General features: G+C 39.8%; 1 protein-coding gene across 5 annotated transcripts in view; it reads left to right on the top strand.

Annotated features, from left to right (window-relative positions):
* The window catches only part of MET (MET proto-oncogene, receptor tyrosine kinase), a 91,615-nt gene that overhangs the window by 4,942 nt on the left and 68,810 nt on the right, over window positions 1–17,863 (top strand). For all 5 annotated transcript variants that reach the window (XR_011697504.1, XM_071552449.1, XM_071552452.1 and 2 more), the window contains exon 2: window positions 14,537–15,751. Coding sequence is in view for 4 of the 5 variants with exons in the window: in XM_071552449.1 (XP_071408550.1) it covers window positions 14,552–15,751 (1,200 nt within the window). In the remaining variant the exon portion in view is untranslated. The remainder of the gene's footprint in view (window positions 1–14,536; window positions 15,752–17,863) is intronic.

The raw sequence follows: 17,863 nt of genomic DNA on the forward strand, positions 1-17,863 counted from the left end.
CCCCATTGTACGAAGGAAAAATACCTTCTGACTGGAGAGAGATTTCCTGTTTATGTGTGTGTTTGCTGGAATTAAGCCTTCCCCTGTGTGTTGGCTGAGTTATTTTTTTGTAATCCAAAATGGCAACATGGCAAGTGACCTCCAGAGTTTATTTTTTGGACAGGATACAGGGCTTTTATTTTCAAAATAGCATGGCTCTGGAGTTGATGATGAAGCACAGGGGCCTCTCAGTTACGCTCCTACAAGCAGACTCAGTTAATTGAGGCGGCACAGCTAGATTTAGGCACTAAGTAATTAATTTTTATTGATAATTTTATACAATGTAAGTTGTTCACTTCCCACACAGGAAGTTTTTGGCTTCAGGCAGATTTTCTTTCAGCATAAGGATATGAAATTTGCCAAATGTATAATTTATTTTATAAGATGGCTAGAATCATAGCTTTGGTTGTGAGTGCAGAGGGTCCCATAAAATTTTCTGCTTCTCTTCATAGAGCAGAGTGAGCCCAACAGGTGGCCTCCAGGCAAGGGCCTAACTGCAGGACAATGGCATGCAATACCTGAAGAGCTTTCAGTTGTGTAGATATGAGCTGATGACCAAAAAATAAATCATTTAAAATACTGCTGCCTCTTGTTATCTGGGGTGTGTAGATTTGTGACCTTGCAGCGTGCCTCTGCACCCTACTTGGCATAGCTGAACCCCCTTCAGAGAGGCAAGTTGATATGAGACTCAGAAAGGCATTTTGCCTGTAAGAGTAACAAGGTGGGACCACCATGAACTTAGGCAGTAAAGTTACAGTTATTTATGAAATACAGTGTTAAGGTTTCTGGCTTGCTTCAAGTGATGCTCATTTTAAACAACTGTCTAGGACTGGGAGAAACCTGGACTAAAGGACTGATTACACTGCCCATGTGTTAGGGCTGAGAGCCACATGGCCCTGATGTGGGACCCACACCCAGCTCCAGCTTTGCCGGCTGCTGCCCCTGCCCACATCTGGCAGAACGTGCCTTCAACTGAATTCCAGTCCCTCTTATCACCCACCGCAAAGGCTCAGTCCTACAACAAATGTAGGTCTTGGACAACTGGGTTTTTTACCTTTTGTGGTTCTACTGCTGGTCTGGTAGGAACCCTGAGCAAGACACTGGCCTCGTGGTTGTCCCTGGGAGTATTTGCCACTGACTCTTAATGGACACTGGGTTTAGCTCTGCCCTGGTGTGTGTTTGCAGAGTATTTGCAAAATACATTTCCTTCTTCTTTGACTTTATTAGAAGGTTGACGTATCTTTTTCCACATATTTTTTTTTCTCATTAGTAGTTGTACAAATTGATAAGTCCTGCAGGCACTATTTTTTTGTCTAAATTTTGTTGAAAGAAGTCCTTTCTGAGCATGTTTAATGAGATGAGAACAATTGCCATCTACAGTTAGAATTCCAAACTTATTTTAGGAGATAATATTTCTTTTCTTTCTTTGTTTAGTTTGTTTGAGTTGGATGCTGAACCTCACCTTTCTGTTACTTTGTTTTGAAACTGTTCCAGCTACTGTGGTTTCAAGCTTGATAGAGGTCTATTGTGCCATATGAATGCCTAGAGATATACATGAATTTTTATTGTTTTGTCTTTAGCTTCATCATGAATGAGTGCTTGTTTGGATTGGTTTATCCAAACTAAAGTAGCAGAATTTCAGGACCATCAGAGGTATTTTTATTAAGATAATAGAGTTTGCTTCTTCCCCACTACACACCAACATCATGGATGATCCTGTGAGGATAAAAGTAGCAAGTTTCCAAGTAAGGTCACCATTTGAGAAAAGTCCCAAATCCGTGAATTGTCCCAAAGCATGACTAGAAAAGAACAAACTGAAATAACTTCACAAGCTTCATCTGTCTTAGGCATTAGCTGGAGTAACTCAGGCTTGGATTTTACTGTGTCTTTAAGACTGTTATACAGTCAAAATTGTATTAGGATTTCTGTTATGGGAATTACATATCCTTTTATCTGTTGTTATTATATATCCCTGTATCTGTTATGGATATTATTGTGTCATTTTCATGTGTCGTCATGGCATGTGTCTTCTCATCCAAATATACCGAATTCTCTTAGTTAGGTCTGAGAAAGCAGGATAAAGCAGGGGCAGCTTTGCTGAAGACAATGAAAGGTGTTGGTAGTTGAATTCATGTCAAAAGTTAATTAGTTGCCCTTTCCTAATGTCATTGAAAATGTTAAATGAATTACTGGAGTTATACTCAGTTTTCCTGTCTACTTCTTGAAAGTAGGTACTAATTTTAAATGTTATATATTACTGTTCTGTTAAACCTTTGCTTAAACTCCTTAGGTTTATTGCTTTTGCTCTTTGGATTAGAGGCCAATATTTTTCCTGGGGAAAAATGCTTCTTGTTAATACTCAGTATTTGATACCATTCTTACAAATACCCAAAGCTGCAATAAAAAAAATGCAATTGAAATATTAATAGTGTTTTAAAGAGTAGGTAGAATACAAACAGTGTTGGGCTCCAGTGAAGCAGTGAGCCAGTGTGGAGCTCCCTCTGTGATAAAGCACTCCTGCATCAGAGAAACTAATCCAAATTTCACCCTGAAAAATGTGTTTACCATCCATTCAAATGAGTGGAAAATGCTCTTCATGTTTGAAGATGCAATTTGGCTTGCAGTAGATGATTGAAAACTATCTTAACTGTTGTTTAACTCTTCTGATGAAGGAAAACTTTAGCCTCCACTTTGCTGTTGCCTTCCCATAAGTGTTGTTCAAGGACAGAGTGCTGCATGATAATGAGTTTTATCTTTCTTTGTATTTGCAGCATTTCCAAATATTGAATGGAAGTGTTCCCCCAGCCAGGATGTGGGTGCCTTTAGTTAAACTCAGGGTGTCCAGATACAAGTAAATTCTCTCGCCTTCATTGGAAACTATGCAAGGGTTTAGAACATCTAGAGGACCCAAATGTGTACTGTATCTTTATTTCTATGCTTTGCTTTTTCTTAATTTCCCAGTATTTAGTGTTTATTAAGTATGTTGTAGTTAGAATCTGAAATTCCCAAATGCCTGTTTTTCCCAGTATTGCAAACACTGGCCTTACAAACAACCACCAGAGAACATGGCATGGTGGCAACTTTTCAGTGTGTCCTTTTGCCTCCTCAGAGGATTAAATAGCTCCTTGTCTAGGGATATTCTCTCCTGTGATGTTTTCAAGATCTTGTCAGGTCTCTATCATGAGTCATCAGTCAAACTTCCACAGTGGGAAAACACTATTGAATCTACCCAGCATGGGAACCTTACTTTAACTTTTGGAATTATCCTATGAAATTTAATATTCATTCTGTTTGTTCTTCAGAACTGCAACATGTTAAAATTCCATTACATTTTATCTTCCATTAAATTCCGTAGAACTCAGTTATTCTTTCTATCAGATACCAGTCAGTTTTTGTCCTCATTATCCTGACCTTATGTATACAAAAGAGGTGGATTGCAAGGCATGTCCATTTGTGAGAAAAGGATGATTCTCTCTCTCTGCTGGTTATATTCAGAAAGACCTGACCAACAGCAATTACCTTTTTCTTTTTCCTGGACAACTATGTGAGGCTACATGACAGCAGAAGCTTTGAATGCAGACTGTGCTGGTAGAAGTTAAGAGAAAGGAGGTGTAGTCAGCACAAGAATGCATGAAATCACAGAAATCCTTAACGACCTTCTAATTGCAGGACTGAGTCCCATGTTTTTCCTGCAGTGCCCAAAAAGGGTAAACACCTTGCATGGTCATTATCAGTTAGAAGGACTGATTGCTATTTTGTGGAGTTTTCTTTCCTTCTGAAAACACATTTACGAAAATAAGTATGTGTTTGTTCTTCTTCAGATGTAAGCTGCCATGATAAAATCAGCTGGGGTAGAGCTCAGAGACAGCTTTGCTGCTTCCTGAAAATAGCTATGTGCTGGGTTTTTGTTTGTTTGTTTTCAAATTGAAAAGTTTTCATACAGCATTCTTTGAAAGAACTTTTATGCAAATAATACCATGCTTCTCTTGTGAATGAATCACAAGTTGGGCCAGCCTCTGCCTGCAGATAAGCATGAATGGCTTTAAAAGTTGCCGTGACTGTAGTGGGAGAGCTCCCTGCTTATCTGAGGAGAGTAGTTCCCAAAATCGCCGCAGGGCGCAAAAATAAGGTAACAACCAGTGAATTGTTTTCACAGTACAAAAAGCCTTTTGGGAAGCAGCAAGGAGCAGTAAGAGGTGGCTAAAGAATAAGAAAGTACCCCTTTCCTCTCAGGAAAAGGGAAATCTGAAGGTAGATTATTTACTGAGCCCTCCATCACATGCTATTAATAGAGGTAAAGCCCATCAGTCAAATATTTGACTAGGCATGGTTTATAGGGATTTCAAAGACATATGAAAAGATAATGCCTGTGTCCATTAGCTAGTTACTTGGAAATGCAGTGTAGGTTAATTTAGTCTTTTAAAGAATAACGATTATCTTCATTAACAATATATAAGATTTTTAAAGATTTACTCTTCTGCACCTATCATCTCTGTTATGGCTTTTACATTTCCGTATTTACCCTGTATCATCTATTGCTCATTTTAAATGAGGTAATATTGAGAGTCTGTCATTGCAACAAGTCTTCTGCCTTTCAGGCTGTTTTAAGCATCCCACTTTCTAGTCCTTAGTCAGCTCAGCTATCACAGGAATCAATGAGAATATTGTTTGCATAAACACTGTAGAGTCAAGACTTGGAAAAGGTGATGGCTTCACAGTGAAGGAATGTAGCTTATCCTGGCAAAGCTTAGGTCTGAAACCAGGCTTTCCTGTGGAAGCTCAGGTGCATACAAGTTCAGATCTGTCCCATCATCACTCCAAACATCTGTATCTTGCTCAAATTTAAAATGCTCAAGTGAGTAATTATTAGCCACAAGTAGTCCATTTTTTTGTCTGAACATAACATACATGGTGCTAATAAGCAATGCAATACAACTTCAATAATTTTAGTAGGAGCAGGGATGTAAGAGAAAATGTTCTTGCTAAATGACAGTGATCTCTTGTTCAGTGCCCAAAGCATTGAATTTAATATCTACTGCTTAGTAAAACCTGATGCTCAGGAGCAGTTGTTATACTATAAAGCCCTAAATTAAAAACATACATTAACTGACATTTCCAATTTTACTTTTGCCATTTTATTTTCCTTTTAGGTGAATAGACCAAGTTTAAAATTATGAGTAAGATCCAGAGAGGCTCATTTGTCATCTAAAATGGGGTTTAGAATGAGTTTGGGGCATATGTCCAACAAAGGGGTCCAGAAACATAACACTCACTGGCCACAGAGCACTCAGGTGCTTAAATTAACCAGTGTCTGCACTTTGTGTTAAACATTTCCCAGATCTCACCTGAGCGGGAGCTCCAAAGAAGAAGACATCACATATAGCAGTAAAAGGCTCCTCAGTCCTAACTGGATTACAACTCCCAGCCAAGCTTGTTTGCAGTCCCCAGACAGGATGGAGCCAGGCACAGGTCCTGCTGATGACAGGCAGTCTCCAGTACTATGCCTCATTCCTTCTCTTTCTCCCACATTACTTGGCTCCAAAGCATCAGGATAGCTTTGTCTAGGAGGACTCACATCCACTGTCTACATCTTCCCACAGAGACAAGAAGAGGAGGAGAGGAATGGCCACGGGGTGGGATGCTGGATCTCATGGTAAAAGGGCAGGAGAATGCAGGCAGAAGCTGCAGGTACCTGGGAAAGAGCAGGGGTCAGAGAGCAACAGATCCAAGCCGTAGTCCCAGATTTAGACCTTTGGCCAACCTGTTCATTGGTAGACAAAGACCACCCTTTATGGCAGGCATTGTCCCGCAGCTAAGCCTTTTGTGTTTTGGAGGTATTTTGTAAGAATAAATTCATTTATCCTCATTTCACCCCTGTGAGAAAGGCAAATACGCTCTGAAGTTTGGAAACAGCCTTTTTGCTTATCTCACAGATTCCTTGAATCTGGCTCCAGATTTCCAAAGGAGGCATTGCAGAGTCTGAACAAGTCCAAAACCTGGTTCCAGGCACAGTATAAATGAGAACCCCTGAAGAGCAACATTTAAGCTCCCCAGGTCTCCCCAAAGTGAGGGGAGAGAACAGGCTGAAAGTAATGAAGCAGCTGAAAAATCCCTTCAGAAACCAAAAAAAAAAAAAAGAATCCCATTAGCATGAAAAAACTCAGACTGCTCAGCCATCCCTGAACTCCTTCTTCAAACTATTGAGCTTTTCAGCATCTTCTGAAGGTCAGCACAATATTTCAAAATAAAAGCTGTGGCTGACAGACTCTTGCTGAGGGACATCTGCCAAAAAAAGGAAGCTGAGGCTGCTGCAGATCAACCACTCTCCTGATTGCAACTGTGACACTGTTGCCTCTGGTGAGAGCCAGGATGTCAGATAGGCTGGTCCCAGGCCATTTTGGGATTTATGAACGCCAATACCGTAAAGTCCTTGGAAGGAGATCATGAATCACAGGTTCACAGCAAGGCAGCAGTAATGCCAATGAGTCGTCATTAACTCAGTTTCTAAACTGGGTGAAAGTAGGGCATCAGTTAAAGTGCATTGCAATAACATAAACTTGCAGTGACAAAAGCAAGGTCAGCATTAAAAAGAAAAGGTCATAACCTCCTAACCAAACACAGATGGGAAATGAACACTATCCTTGACATTGCTCCTGTTTGATTATCAAAAAGCTGCTATGCAGCTAAGTAGAGCATCACATTATTAGTTTTGGTATCAGATAAAGGATGTGTTCTGTTAAGCTGAGGCATAAATACAGACTTCAATGCTTTCACTAGCCAGTTTCCAAACATAGCCCCTTCAGTTTTGTTTGTAGCTGTTCTGAATGCACCACATTTTCACCTGGGGCAAAGACCACCAAGTTAGCTCTGCACAGAGGTGGTTTGTCTTTGGCAGGGTCGGTTATCTCAAACACGGCATTACACAATCGTGATTATATCTTGTGAAGCCTGCTTGGGCACAGAAGTGTAGTCTGCTTTCCAGCACTAAATATAATACATGTGGGCAAATCACAGTTTCAACCCAGTGGACTGTGCAGGCCAGACCAGTTTAGCAGCCTCACAGAAGCTCCTAGATGTGAGGAGAGGACTTGGAACCAACCTAAAGTCCTCTATACAGTGCTGACAGAGGTCCACAAACAGAGCTTTGTCCTGGTTTTTCCTTTTGCTGGATAAGCCACCCTCAGCAGTCTGAGGTTCTTGTTCCAGCCCTTTGGCCAGCTCTCCAAATCCAGAGGCCCAGCTTGCTCCTACAGATGTGCTGATCTCACTGGGACCCTGCACAGTTTTACTGTGATATCTCAGCTTGATGAGTTGTGTATCAAGCAAAGTGTCGGCAACCTATTGGAAATCCTTGACCCTAGGTTTTGTCACTGATTTGCCTTGTGGCTCTTGGAGACACATTGACTGAGAAGGGTGAAGTCACGGCACACAGTGGCATGCTTTATGTGCACCCACCAAGCAGAAAGCTGCTGCCTGACACTGTCCTGCCAGCTCTTTCAGAGGAAAGAACAGAGACAGCACAATTTCTTTTGCTTTGTATCCTAGGTATTTGTACCACACCTTGAAGGAATTCAGGGACGTGTTGGGTTTTAGTTGCTAATATTATATTTATTATATTTACTATGATATCAAAAGGAAACTTGATAATTTGGTGGGCTTGTAGATCCACTGGTACCATTCCAATATAATATAGGTTATCATGACTATCTATTTTGATACAGTTATCATATGATATACTTTACCATCTACTTTACCATCTACTGATATAGAGAATTTTTTTCTTTTTTTTTTTTTTTAAAGAGATTAATGTTTGGCTGTGAAGAGTTATTGTCTCAGAGACTCCTAAGAACCATTAACACCAAATGACAATAAAACTGCAGAAAATGTCCTACATCAAGATCATTCATAATTGCTGTTGGAACATTTAGATCAAATCTTTATGCCGTCTTGGTTACTTATGAATATCTGCCTTTTAATCTTTTTCATTTTATAACTCATGCCATTCCTTTAATTATCACAGTATGGAAGACTGTTAGCTTTACAAGACAGGAAAGGCTTCCAAAACCTGCTCTGCATTTCAATACAAGAATTCAGGTAGATAGATGTTATAACTATAAAACATAAAGTAGAAAATCTAAGTGCTAAGAATAGTTAAGAGAATTGAGCTAAAACTCTGCTTGCAGCCAGGTTTGCTAATTTGGCTCTTTACAAAAGGAGGAACTACATTCCAAGGAAATTACACTGTCCCCATTCTGTACAGACAACCACAAAATGCTCAGATTCATGCAAAAAGTTGATCACAGGAGCGAATCAGAAATACAAGAAAGTTGCTTTCTCCTATTATAAGTTTTTTTATCACAATAAAAACCCCTTGCATCTTTACCTGAGCTTGTGTGACTTTCTTGGTCCACCTGGCCATGTGTCTGCATTTATCTCAACTGACTAGAGTTGATAAAGGCCCTTGCTTTGCATATGCAGTGAAAATACATAAGAGATAAATTTGTCTGTTCAAATGTGTGAAAAAATGGGAGTGAAGCCCAAATGTCTCCATATTCACTAACCTGAAACAGAAGGCCAGCATTGTCCTGTGTTATTTGTCATGACATGTAGAGTAACAAGCACAGCATGTTATTTTACATACATAGACACAGAGATCTTTTTCTACTTGTACTAAACTCTTGAACTGGGTAAGATGTTCATATGTCAGTTGTCAGGCTGAATTATTTGCTACAGATACCAAGTTTAAGTTTAGAACTGGGTTTATTTTACTACCAGTGTAGTGGGAAAGCACTGCAATAGCATCACAAGTATTTTCTCAGTGAAGCTCCACAACTGCTGACTTGTGTTTCAGATGAACAGAATGGAACAATAGTGTCGTGTTGTTCAAAGATTGCTTTCTATTTTCCTGTAATTGCTAAACAAGATAATAGTTTTTAAAAAATCCTTCCATCCTTATCATATGGAAAGCTGTCTCCTTGTATTTAAAGACCCAAATCCATCTGAATATAAGTATGAAGACTTGCCTTGTTGTAAGTATTTCCTCTCTGTCTTGCAGTTATTCTTTGTATATTTAGAACTTCTAGTCCATGTTCTTTGTGGAATGAGTCCTCAACTCTTAGAATGAGTCCCACTTCCTCACATGAGAAATTTCACTGAATTGCAAGAAATGTTGCATACCACTTTTTATATTAATCTTTTTGAGCAATGTATAGCTGTTCCACTCATTTGTATTTTATCAGTGATTGTTTGCTGAGGTTCATTATGAAAGAACCAGTAGTGCCATTGTAGCCTATCACAACAAAAAATTATCAAATAAATTCAGTTGTGCCAGAGACCCATGACACAAGTTGAGTTTAAGTTCTGAAGCAAGTTTAAAATAAAACACTCTATTGCACTGCAGGACACCTTCAAAAATAGTGCGAAATAAGTGTAAGAATAGCATTTTCTGCACTGCAATGGCTAGATTAGTGTTCTTTTGTTTTAATGCTTGTTAAAAATAAATATGGTAGGCAGGAAAAATGCTTCTCTTGATAGCTGCTACGAATTACAACGGTATTTTGGACCCAGTAATGGACCATGTATATTAAAGAGTGTATTTTATGCACAGATAAGTTAGATTCTTTTTTATTGTGTTTGACTATAGCAAGAAAAGTCTTACAAATCATTCGAACTTGTTAATGAAAGCAATTCCTTCTGACATACATGACTGCATTGGATATGTAGAGGATTTAGTTAATGGTAAATCCTCAGCAATTGCCTAGGCTGTGCCTTGCCCACCAGCTCTTCCCCATCACCTGTCTGCGTGAACACAGACCTCTTGGAATACCATAGAAACCTCCCAGCTCTGCTATCAATTCATTTATGACGTAAACCACTGCAGTCCTGTAACTCTATGCAATGGACAATTGCATTCATTTGCCTTGTCCTCTTAAATGATGATGCTGTCTCCATAGCAGGGCCTCCGGTCCACAGAGACTTAGGTCCTAGACTGGCATAGACTTTCATACAGAATAGCAAAGCAAACTATACCTGCAGGAGGAGTAGTCACTAGGGTTATCTGGCATAAATTTGCCACCACAGCTCTGTCAAAGACCAAAGTAACGATGTGACTATCCTAGTGGAAAAAGTATAAAACTATACTGTCAAATATTTCCTTAAATAGGGGGAAAGGCTACCATCTGCTGACAGGAGAGTTTTTGAAACATGAATTAACATGACTCTGCTGTTACCTAACCTGAAATGACCTATCTGAGGACTAAATGTTCTTGTACAAACATGCTCTCTGTGTGATATGAAGGACCCTGTCATTTGCTTTTCTGTAATAAAGCAAGGAAAAATGACATGCACCGAACAACCTGCAAAATGCTTTCATGTCAGTATGTTGTCTGAGCTTGTGCAGATCTGTGGAGTGCTTGTGATCGGAGCTAAATGGGACCCAAGTTTCTGAAATGAGGGCACAGAAAACAAGCATGGCTGTGTTTTCTTGTTTCTTTGCATATGACAGCTTGAACATTATTCCACAGTAAGGCCAGGCCTGACTTTTCAATACAGTGGCAAACAGTGTGCAGGAGACCTGATGTTCAATATTTACCGATTATCTCCCAGGCCATAGTTTTAGGGGGAATGAAACCTCTAGAAAGGAAATTGCCATTGGGAAACAGTTAATGGTACAGAAACACTCAAAACCCAGCCTGATGGGAAGCACCAGCCATAGCACTTGAGGTTGCCAATCACACTAATATGACACATCATTACCAGCCACTTGCAATGGTTAACCAAAATCCATTTTCTCATCAGTTATACTGGCTACTGTCTGCTGAGGGATGGAAAAATGAGCACATCATGACACTGGCTTTGAAAATATCTCTTACAAAAGGAAAAATCCATCCACAGCTATTGCTCGCTGATAGTTATCACAGCCCAAAGCTTACAAGTCTTGTGTAGAGACATGAAAGACACACTGACACACAAGTCACAGGAAGGTCACAAAAGATTGAACAGCATCCATCATTCAAACCAAGCAGAGAAACAAAGGGATTGCTTGTTTTCCTTTTGCAAGTGATAGACAGCAACTAATTCTTTGATCTGTACTCAGAAACTGTATCTACCTAAGTATTTTGGTTCTAATTCAAAAAAATATTTTAGTGTTTAAGTTCACCTGAAATTACATTTGACTGTGTGCTAAGGAGAAGTGGGATTGTTGGAACTTTGAAGAGAGGTAAAACTGAATTTTTAATTCTCCAAAGTTTCCCTGTTTCTTCAGGGTATATTGAAGTGAAGTGTGTTTGCAGTGACCTGGTCTGGAAGTTACAAAAGAGCAGCTGTGTGCAAAAGGTTGCAGTGTTGGAGTAAAGAAAGACCATGGGTCAAATGCAGATAGAAAGAAGCACTGAACGTCATGGGAGTCTCAGTAAGGAACAGCAGAGTTTATATGATGTGAGAACTGTGAAGTACATTGTACTCTTCACATAACAATGTGTTCTCCGTAAGCTGTAAATGCCTCACAGTAAAGCATATTCCTTCTGATTTCAGGTATCTTGAGGAAAGATTCACAGTATGCTGGAGACATGCACTGTGGGGAACCATCTTCCTTAGAGCTGCCCTTAAATGTGAGCCTGAACTTCCCATTTATGGGAATCAGCAGATTTCTGCCTGGCAGGATGCTTGATACACCTCAAAAGCATACAAAGGAAAGCACCATGATGAGGTTCAAATATGAGAGCAAAGATGACTTGACTTTCATTTATTGCTCATACTTTCCTTCCTGTAGTGGTGAAATACAGTACCTGTTATTTCTGGTATCCTGAATCCCACCCTTACTGTTATTGTTAAGCATTCAGTTCCGATCTCACTTGCTAAAAGGAGACTAAGGAGGAATTTTTTGGTTTTCAGAGCACAGATTGAAACCTGTGCTGTTTCACCAATTCTAGGCAGAGTAGCCTATCTACCACCCGAGACATGGTTTGAGGAAGAGAGTAAATCAGTATTTATGGCTCTAAATACCTCTGCAGTGAACACTGGTACTTACTGGTGGACAACTCGGGGATTCTCTTTTTCACATACTGGAAGAATGGGCAGGATTGTAAACTGAAGGCTGAGGGGCTTAGTGGGTGGAAAACCTATTTTGGAACATTAAAACAAGAACATAGCACAGAATATGCTGCAGCAAATTGGTGCCTGTTGGGTAACCTTGCATCTTTTTTCTTGTATTGGTGGTCAGTCAGCCTCATCTAACTCTTGTCCCACCCATTGCTTTCTCTCTCCACTGCAGGGCCACTTCTGTTACGTTGGTTTAACCTGTTGCAGTAAACAATATACCTGCCTCTGTGTTGTGTCAGAAATAGAACACTTTTGGAATTTTCTGCTTAATCTAGTATTTGTCAGAACATGTTGAGTTGTCAGAAGTGAATATACAGGAATGTATCACTTTTAGCAGTTTCTTGGGTGGAAGTGTTTGTTGAAAAGAGGCAGACAGTCAAACCAGGCTCCCATTCCTTCCAGAGCTGGCATCTTCACTTGGCACTGGCCAGGCAGGACAGGAACATGGTTGTTGTTGGATTGGGTGTGCCTTGTGGGTGTTTCACATAAACTTTGAAAGCTCTGGGTTTCATCCCAGCACAGAGCAGGAAAAATTCTATAATAGCAAGGTGTTAAAGAGAATGACAGAACTGTTTCCTATGCAATACGGAAGTCACTACTCTGTGTACTGGGACTAAGTTCTCATTATAGCAGTATATCCCTGCTCTTTTTTCTTTTCTTTCAAACATAAATCTGTGCTAGATTTGTTTCCAGGATTCTATTATCACTAATTAATATCAGAAAAATGTTACTGATTTGAAGGAAGATTGTTTATGTCTCAATACTTAAAGTCTGACTTATTTTTACCAGCTAACACTTGCAAATAGCCTGTGTTTCTGATTTTTATCCCCAACTTTCAGTCATGATTCTTATCAGATAACAGTGAGGAAGACCAATTATTTTTCTCCAATTGTTTTGTGTAATTAGGGAGGTAAACCACAGAAAGAGTTCAGTGCTGAAATAAAATGTCACAAGAAATGCAGGAGAATTACTGATAGATTATTTCACCCAGTTTAGTGAAAACACTGGATTTGTAAACAGCTGAAACAGCTCTGCTCTATATTCATCTTTTCATTTTGCTTTAAGTCCTAATAAAATAAAAAGTTGGTACAGATTCCTATTACTGTTTGTAATTTTCAAGGTCATCTATTTTAAATTCCTTCAGTGGTCACAACCATTTCTTGATTGGCAACAATTGCCTAACTATAGTCAAACAAGAAGGATTTTCCCAAAGTATGTGATCATACTGCTGTTAGAACGCATAATTGTTTTCTCCTTGAAGAAGCTAAATTTGGCTAAACATCTGTGTCATGACATTGACAGAAAATGTCTAGTGTGACAGGGCATACTGTAGATACTGCACTGAAATGCTCATAACCACAGTTCATTTAATTGATCTTTCAAGGGGGTGAAATATCACACTAGTCATCTGCCTTTGGTTTTTCAAGCCACATCAAACAATTGTGTGGAGATGTAAAAAAAAAAAAGAGAGAGAGAAGTGCTAGGTTGTTTCATCAGTTAATGGCTGTAGGTCACTTGATAGCTCTTTGTTTACAGTACAGTGATATGCCTGTATCTTGTAAAGGTTCACCAGAGTGACTTACTGCTGTGGTACAGGGCCTAAAATAAAACTTGCACATGCCAGGCACCACACGATGCATAAAATATTCTAATAATATATTACAAAGCCTTGTCAACAGTAGGGAGAATGAGTATTCCAAGAAGTAGAGCTGGCTGAACAAAACTATTCCTTCTTCCAAACAGGGCCATTATGAAACACAGTGATTTTGGGAGCTGGGGAGAGAGAGAAGGGTTTCTTCCTTCGGTCTGGTGGAGAAAAGCCTCTTCCTTGGTTAATCAAAAATGTCAACAGAATAGAAGTTCACTCCAGCTTGTATTTTCGCATTATTTCATGTCTTTCTATTTCTTACTTTTTAAGCAGCTGTGCTAGGAACCAGCTCAGCCTCTTGAGAACTTGACAAATATCTTATATCCACACACTGAAGTGCTCCAAATGCTTTGTGTGCAGTTGTGTCTCGAGTGCCCTGGGCAGTTTTGCTTTCAGCTATGTGTGCACCATCCTATTCTAAACCATAACAGTCAGCTGATTTAACGTCAATGTGCAAGCAGTCATCTCTCTTTTGCTGCTTTACAATGTGCCGAGTGGTCTTCAGATATTCATCATAAGAAACTCATCCTGTGAATTGTTCTAAAAGCAGTTAAATGGGTACCCATGAAGAACAGTAATCAAAGCAGTTTCTAGCACAACTGTTATGACACTAAGCAAGATTACGACACTTCTTAATCTGAAATAGTTCAGCCACTACATGCAGCCTAGAAATGGATTTCTGTTGACTCATTAACTGATGCTTTAGTATATGAAATATAAACACTGTTTCCTTTAAATATATTTTGACAGATTAAATCTCTGACAATGAAGCCTTTTACTGCATATCCTTCTGGGTTTATCGTATTCCTGTTTACCTTGCTGCAGAGGAGCCATGGACAATGCAAAGAAGCAGCTAAAAAATCAGAGATGAATTTTGGTGTGAAATATGATCTTCCTAACTTCATCACAGAAACACCAATTCAGAATGTGGTTTTATACGAGCATCATGTTTATATTGGAGCAGTCAACAAGATTTACGTACTAAATGAAACTCTCCAGAACATTTCTGTGTACAAGACTGGGCCTGTTTTGGAGAACCCTGACTGTGTGCCATGTGAGGACTGCAGAGATAAAGCCAATTTATCTAACAGCTCATGGAAGGATAATGTCAACATGGCACTGCTCTTAGAAACTTATTATGATGATCAGCTCATCAGCTGTGGTAGTGTGTCCGGAGGCATCTGCCACCGTCACATCATTCACCCTGACAATCCTGCTGACATCGAAAGCGAGGTGCACTGCATGTACTCATCCCAGATGGATGGAGAAGCAGATAATTGTCCTGACTGTGTTGTAAGCACTTTAGGAACCAAAGTTTTGGTGACCGAAAAGGACAGATTTGTCAACTTCTTTGTTGGAAATACTGTGACATCTACATTTCAACCTGCCTATGTACTGCATTCAATATCAGTTAGAAGGTTAAAAGAAACACAGGATGGTTTTGAATTTCTCACAGATCAGTCTTACATAGATATCCTCCCTCAGTTCCGTGACTCGTATCCCATTAGGTACGTCCATGCCTTTGAAAATGATCACTTTGTCTATTTTCTGACTGTACAGAGAGAAACTCTTGACTCACAAGCTTTTCACACTAGAATTATCCGCTTCTGCACTTTAGACTCAGAGATGCGTTCTTACATGGAAATGCCTCTGGAGTGCATTTTTACTGAAAAGCGAAGAAAGAGGTCCATCCGAAAGGAGGTATTCAACATTTTGCAAGCGGCCTATGTAAGCAAGCCTGGTGCAGCTCTAGCCCATGAAATGGGCCTGGGCTTGAATGATGATATTCTCTATGGTGTTTTTGCACAAAGCAAACCAGACTCTTCCGAACCAACCAACAGATCTGCTGTCTGTGCCGTCTCTGTGCGAACCATCAATGAATTCTTCAGCAAGATTGTTGACAAGCAGAACATGAAATGTCTCCAGCACTTTTATGGGAAAGAAAGCAAATACTGCTTGAACAGGGTAAGTGATAATTGATTTGCTATATTTTGGGATTTTTGTTCTGACTGCCTACTCCATTGCCAGGTATCTGTCCTTACAGTTTCAGTTACAAAATGTAAGCCCTTGATCATTTCAGGTTACTTAGCATTGCTGATGAGTCATCTCTGTAAGGATTAGTTCCTGCAAATTGAGTATGAAAATCACTGAGATCTCTATGGTGCTAAAAATGTAGTAGTGGGACTGGGAGAAAAATCCTTTTTTAATTTTTTTTAATTTGTAAGGTTTTTTTCTTGAGAAACTGTGATGCAAATAAATGGAACATTTATCTGATTATTTCTTTCAATATTTCAAAAAAGTATTCATAAACATTCATACCCATGTGCACTGAGAAGTCCCTGAAAACATCACTCGTATTTAAGACTGTGCTAATGCTGAATCACTGCCCTCCCCAGAAAAAAATGAAAGAACTCATTTGGAACATGCCATGAAGAGCCAGATTGTAATATGGTTACTCATGCTTGGTACAGAAACAGTCCGAGTGACATCAGTTTTCTTTATGAAAGAGGTGTCTTTGAGAAGTGTAGCTGAACAAGGGTACAGATCGTCTTGGGTGGGAGGGTAACCTTTCTGCACACTGAGTTCAGGTGGTTGCTGCTCTCCAAACATCTGAAATACTGTGAGCAGAGGAAGCACAGAAATTACCACTTTCCCTTCTGGCCAGTGTCTGTGCTGGTTTCAGCTCTTGTAAAAGAAGTACAGAATCTGGTAATCAGGTACTTTTAACAATTACTTTGGAACATGAAACATCAGAGCTTTGAATCACCTGCTTATGCAGCAGGCCCTTAAATATCCTCTGGGGAATTTCTTTTCTCAAATACAAGAAATCTGGGCTCAGAGGTGGCACACTGTCCTCTACCAGAGAGCAGGGCCAGAGTGTCTGTGATGGGGCTCTGCTCAGCCAAAATGAGGCCTGTGTCAGGACAGAGCAGGCTCTACCTGCATTTAGAGATGGATGGGATCTGTCATATGCCATTGTTGGGATATCTCGGAGAGAGGGTGGAAGCCACAGGCTGCCTTCACCTCATGTACCACCAGAGTCCTCCTAAACACAGCTGCCCATCACAGGGCATCAGGACAGGGTGCAGACACATGCCCTGGTTGGAAGTGGGAGTCTCTTTCACTAAAGAGAAGGGCTGCTCCCCACTGCCAGGCGTGAGACAGGGCAGTGTGGGGAGAAGCACCTATTACAGAGGTGCTGTGGCTTCTCAACAGGAGCAGGAATGTGCTCAGTGGAGGGGTCTGACCCAGTCTGAGCATAACCACAACAACCTTGGCATTTAGGGGACAACTGCTTATGGCAGACTCCAGGTGTTCAACACAGACGTAGGCACGGCCAGTGGATGCTGGTACAGCAGCTCCAACAGGCATAGAAAGGGGAATAACAGGCAATCTTCAGGAACTAAAACCAAGTTAGCAACCATTCAGTACAGCACCTTCTTATCCTTCTTCTTTGTGTTATTGCTGTCCTAATTTTTCACTTCAGGTATTAATATCCCTTTTTTTCATATTTCAGTTCATTTTTAACAAGAAACGTTGTTCTTCTCTGAAAGTACTTTTTTCTCTATTCTTGGAGTATATGATTTTTGAATGACTGTCTTTAAAGCTCCTGGCCTTTTACTTATCTCATTCTGTATTTGGCTATACACCCGTTTCATAAGGTGATCTTTTCATAGCAAAGTATACCATTAAAATATTGACAGAATAGTTTGCCACTTTTCGCATGCTGGGAAGTACTTCCATGTTTCAAAAGCTTTTCCAGAGTCTGCTTTTGTTTTGCATATCAGAACTGAATGCCTTATACTGACAGCGTGTTTATTATAGTTGCCCGTTTTCAAAAAATGTCATCAGAGCTCTGATTTCTGCTACATTAAATTGATAAAGGGAAAAAAGTTTCTGTGATTTCTTGTCATTCTCTTAAATGGCATAAAAGCAGTCAAATTTTTGTCCTGATTGTTTACTTAACACTGAAATATCAAGACTGTCAAGCTTTGCCATTCCATTTCCTTTCCTTTATTCCAGAGGGCTCATTAATGATCCAGTGTAAAGTATCCTTTGAGGTTTTTCAGGTTTCAA

The sequence above is a fragment of the Pithys albifrons genome, chromosome 3, assembly GCF_047495875.1.
Source record: "Pithys albifrons albifrons isolate INPA30051 chromosome 3, PitAlb_v1, whole genome shotgun sequence".
Lineage (NCBI taxonomy): Eukaryota > Metazoa > Chordata > Aves > Passeriformes > Thamnophilidae > Pithys > Pithys albifrons.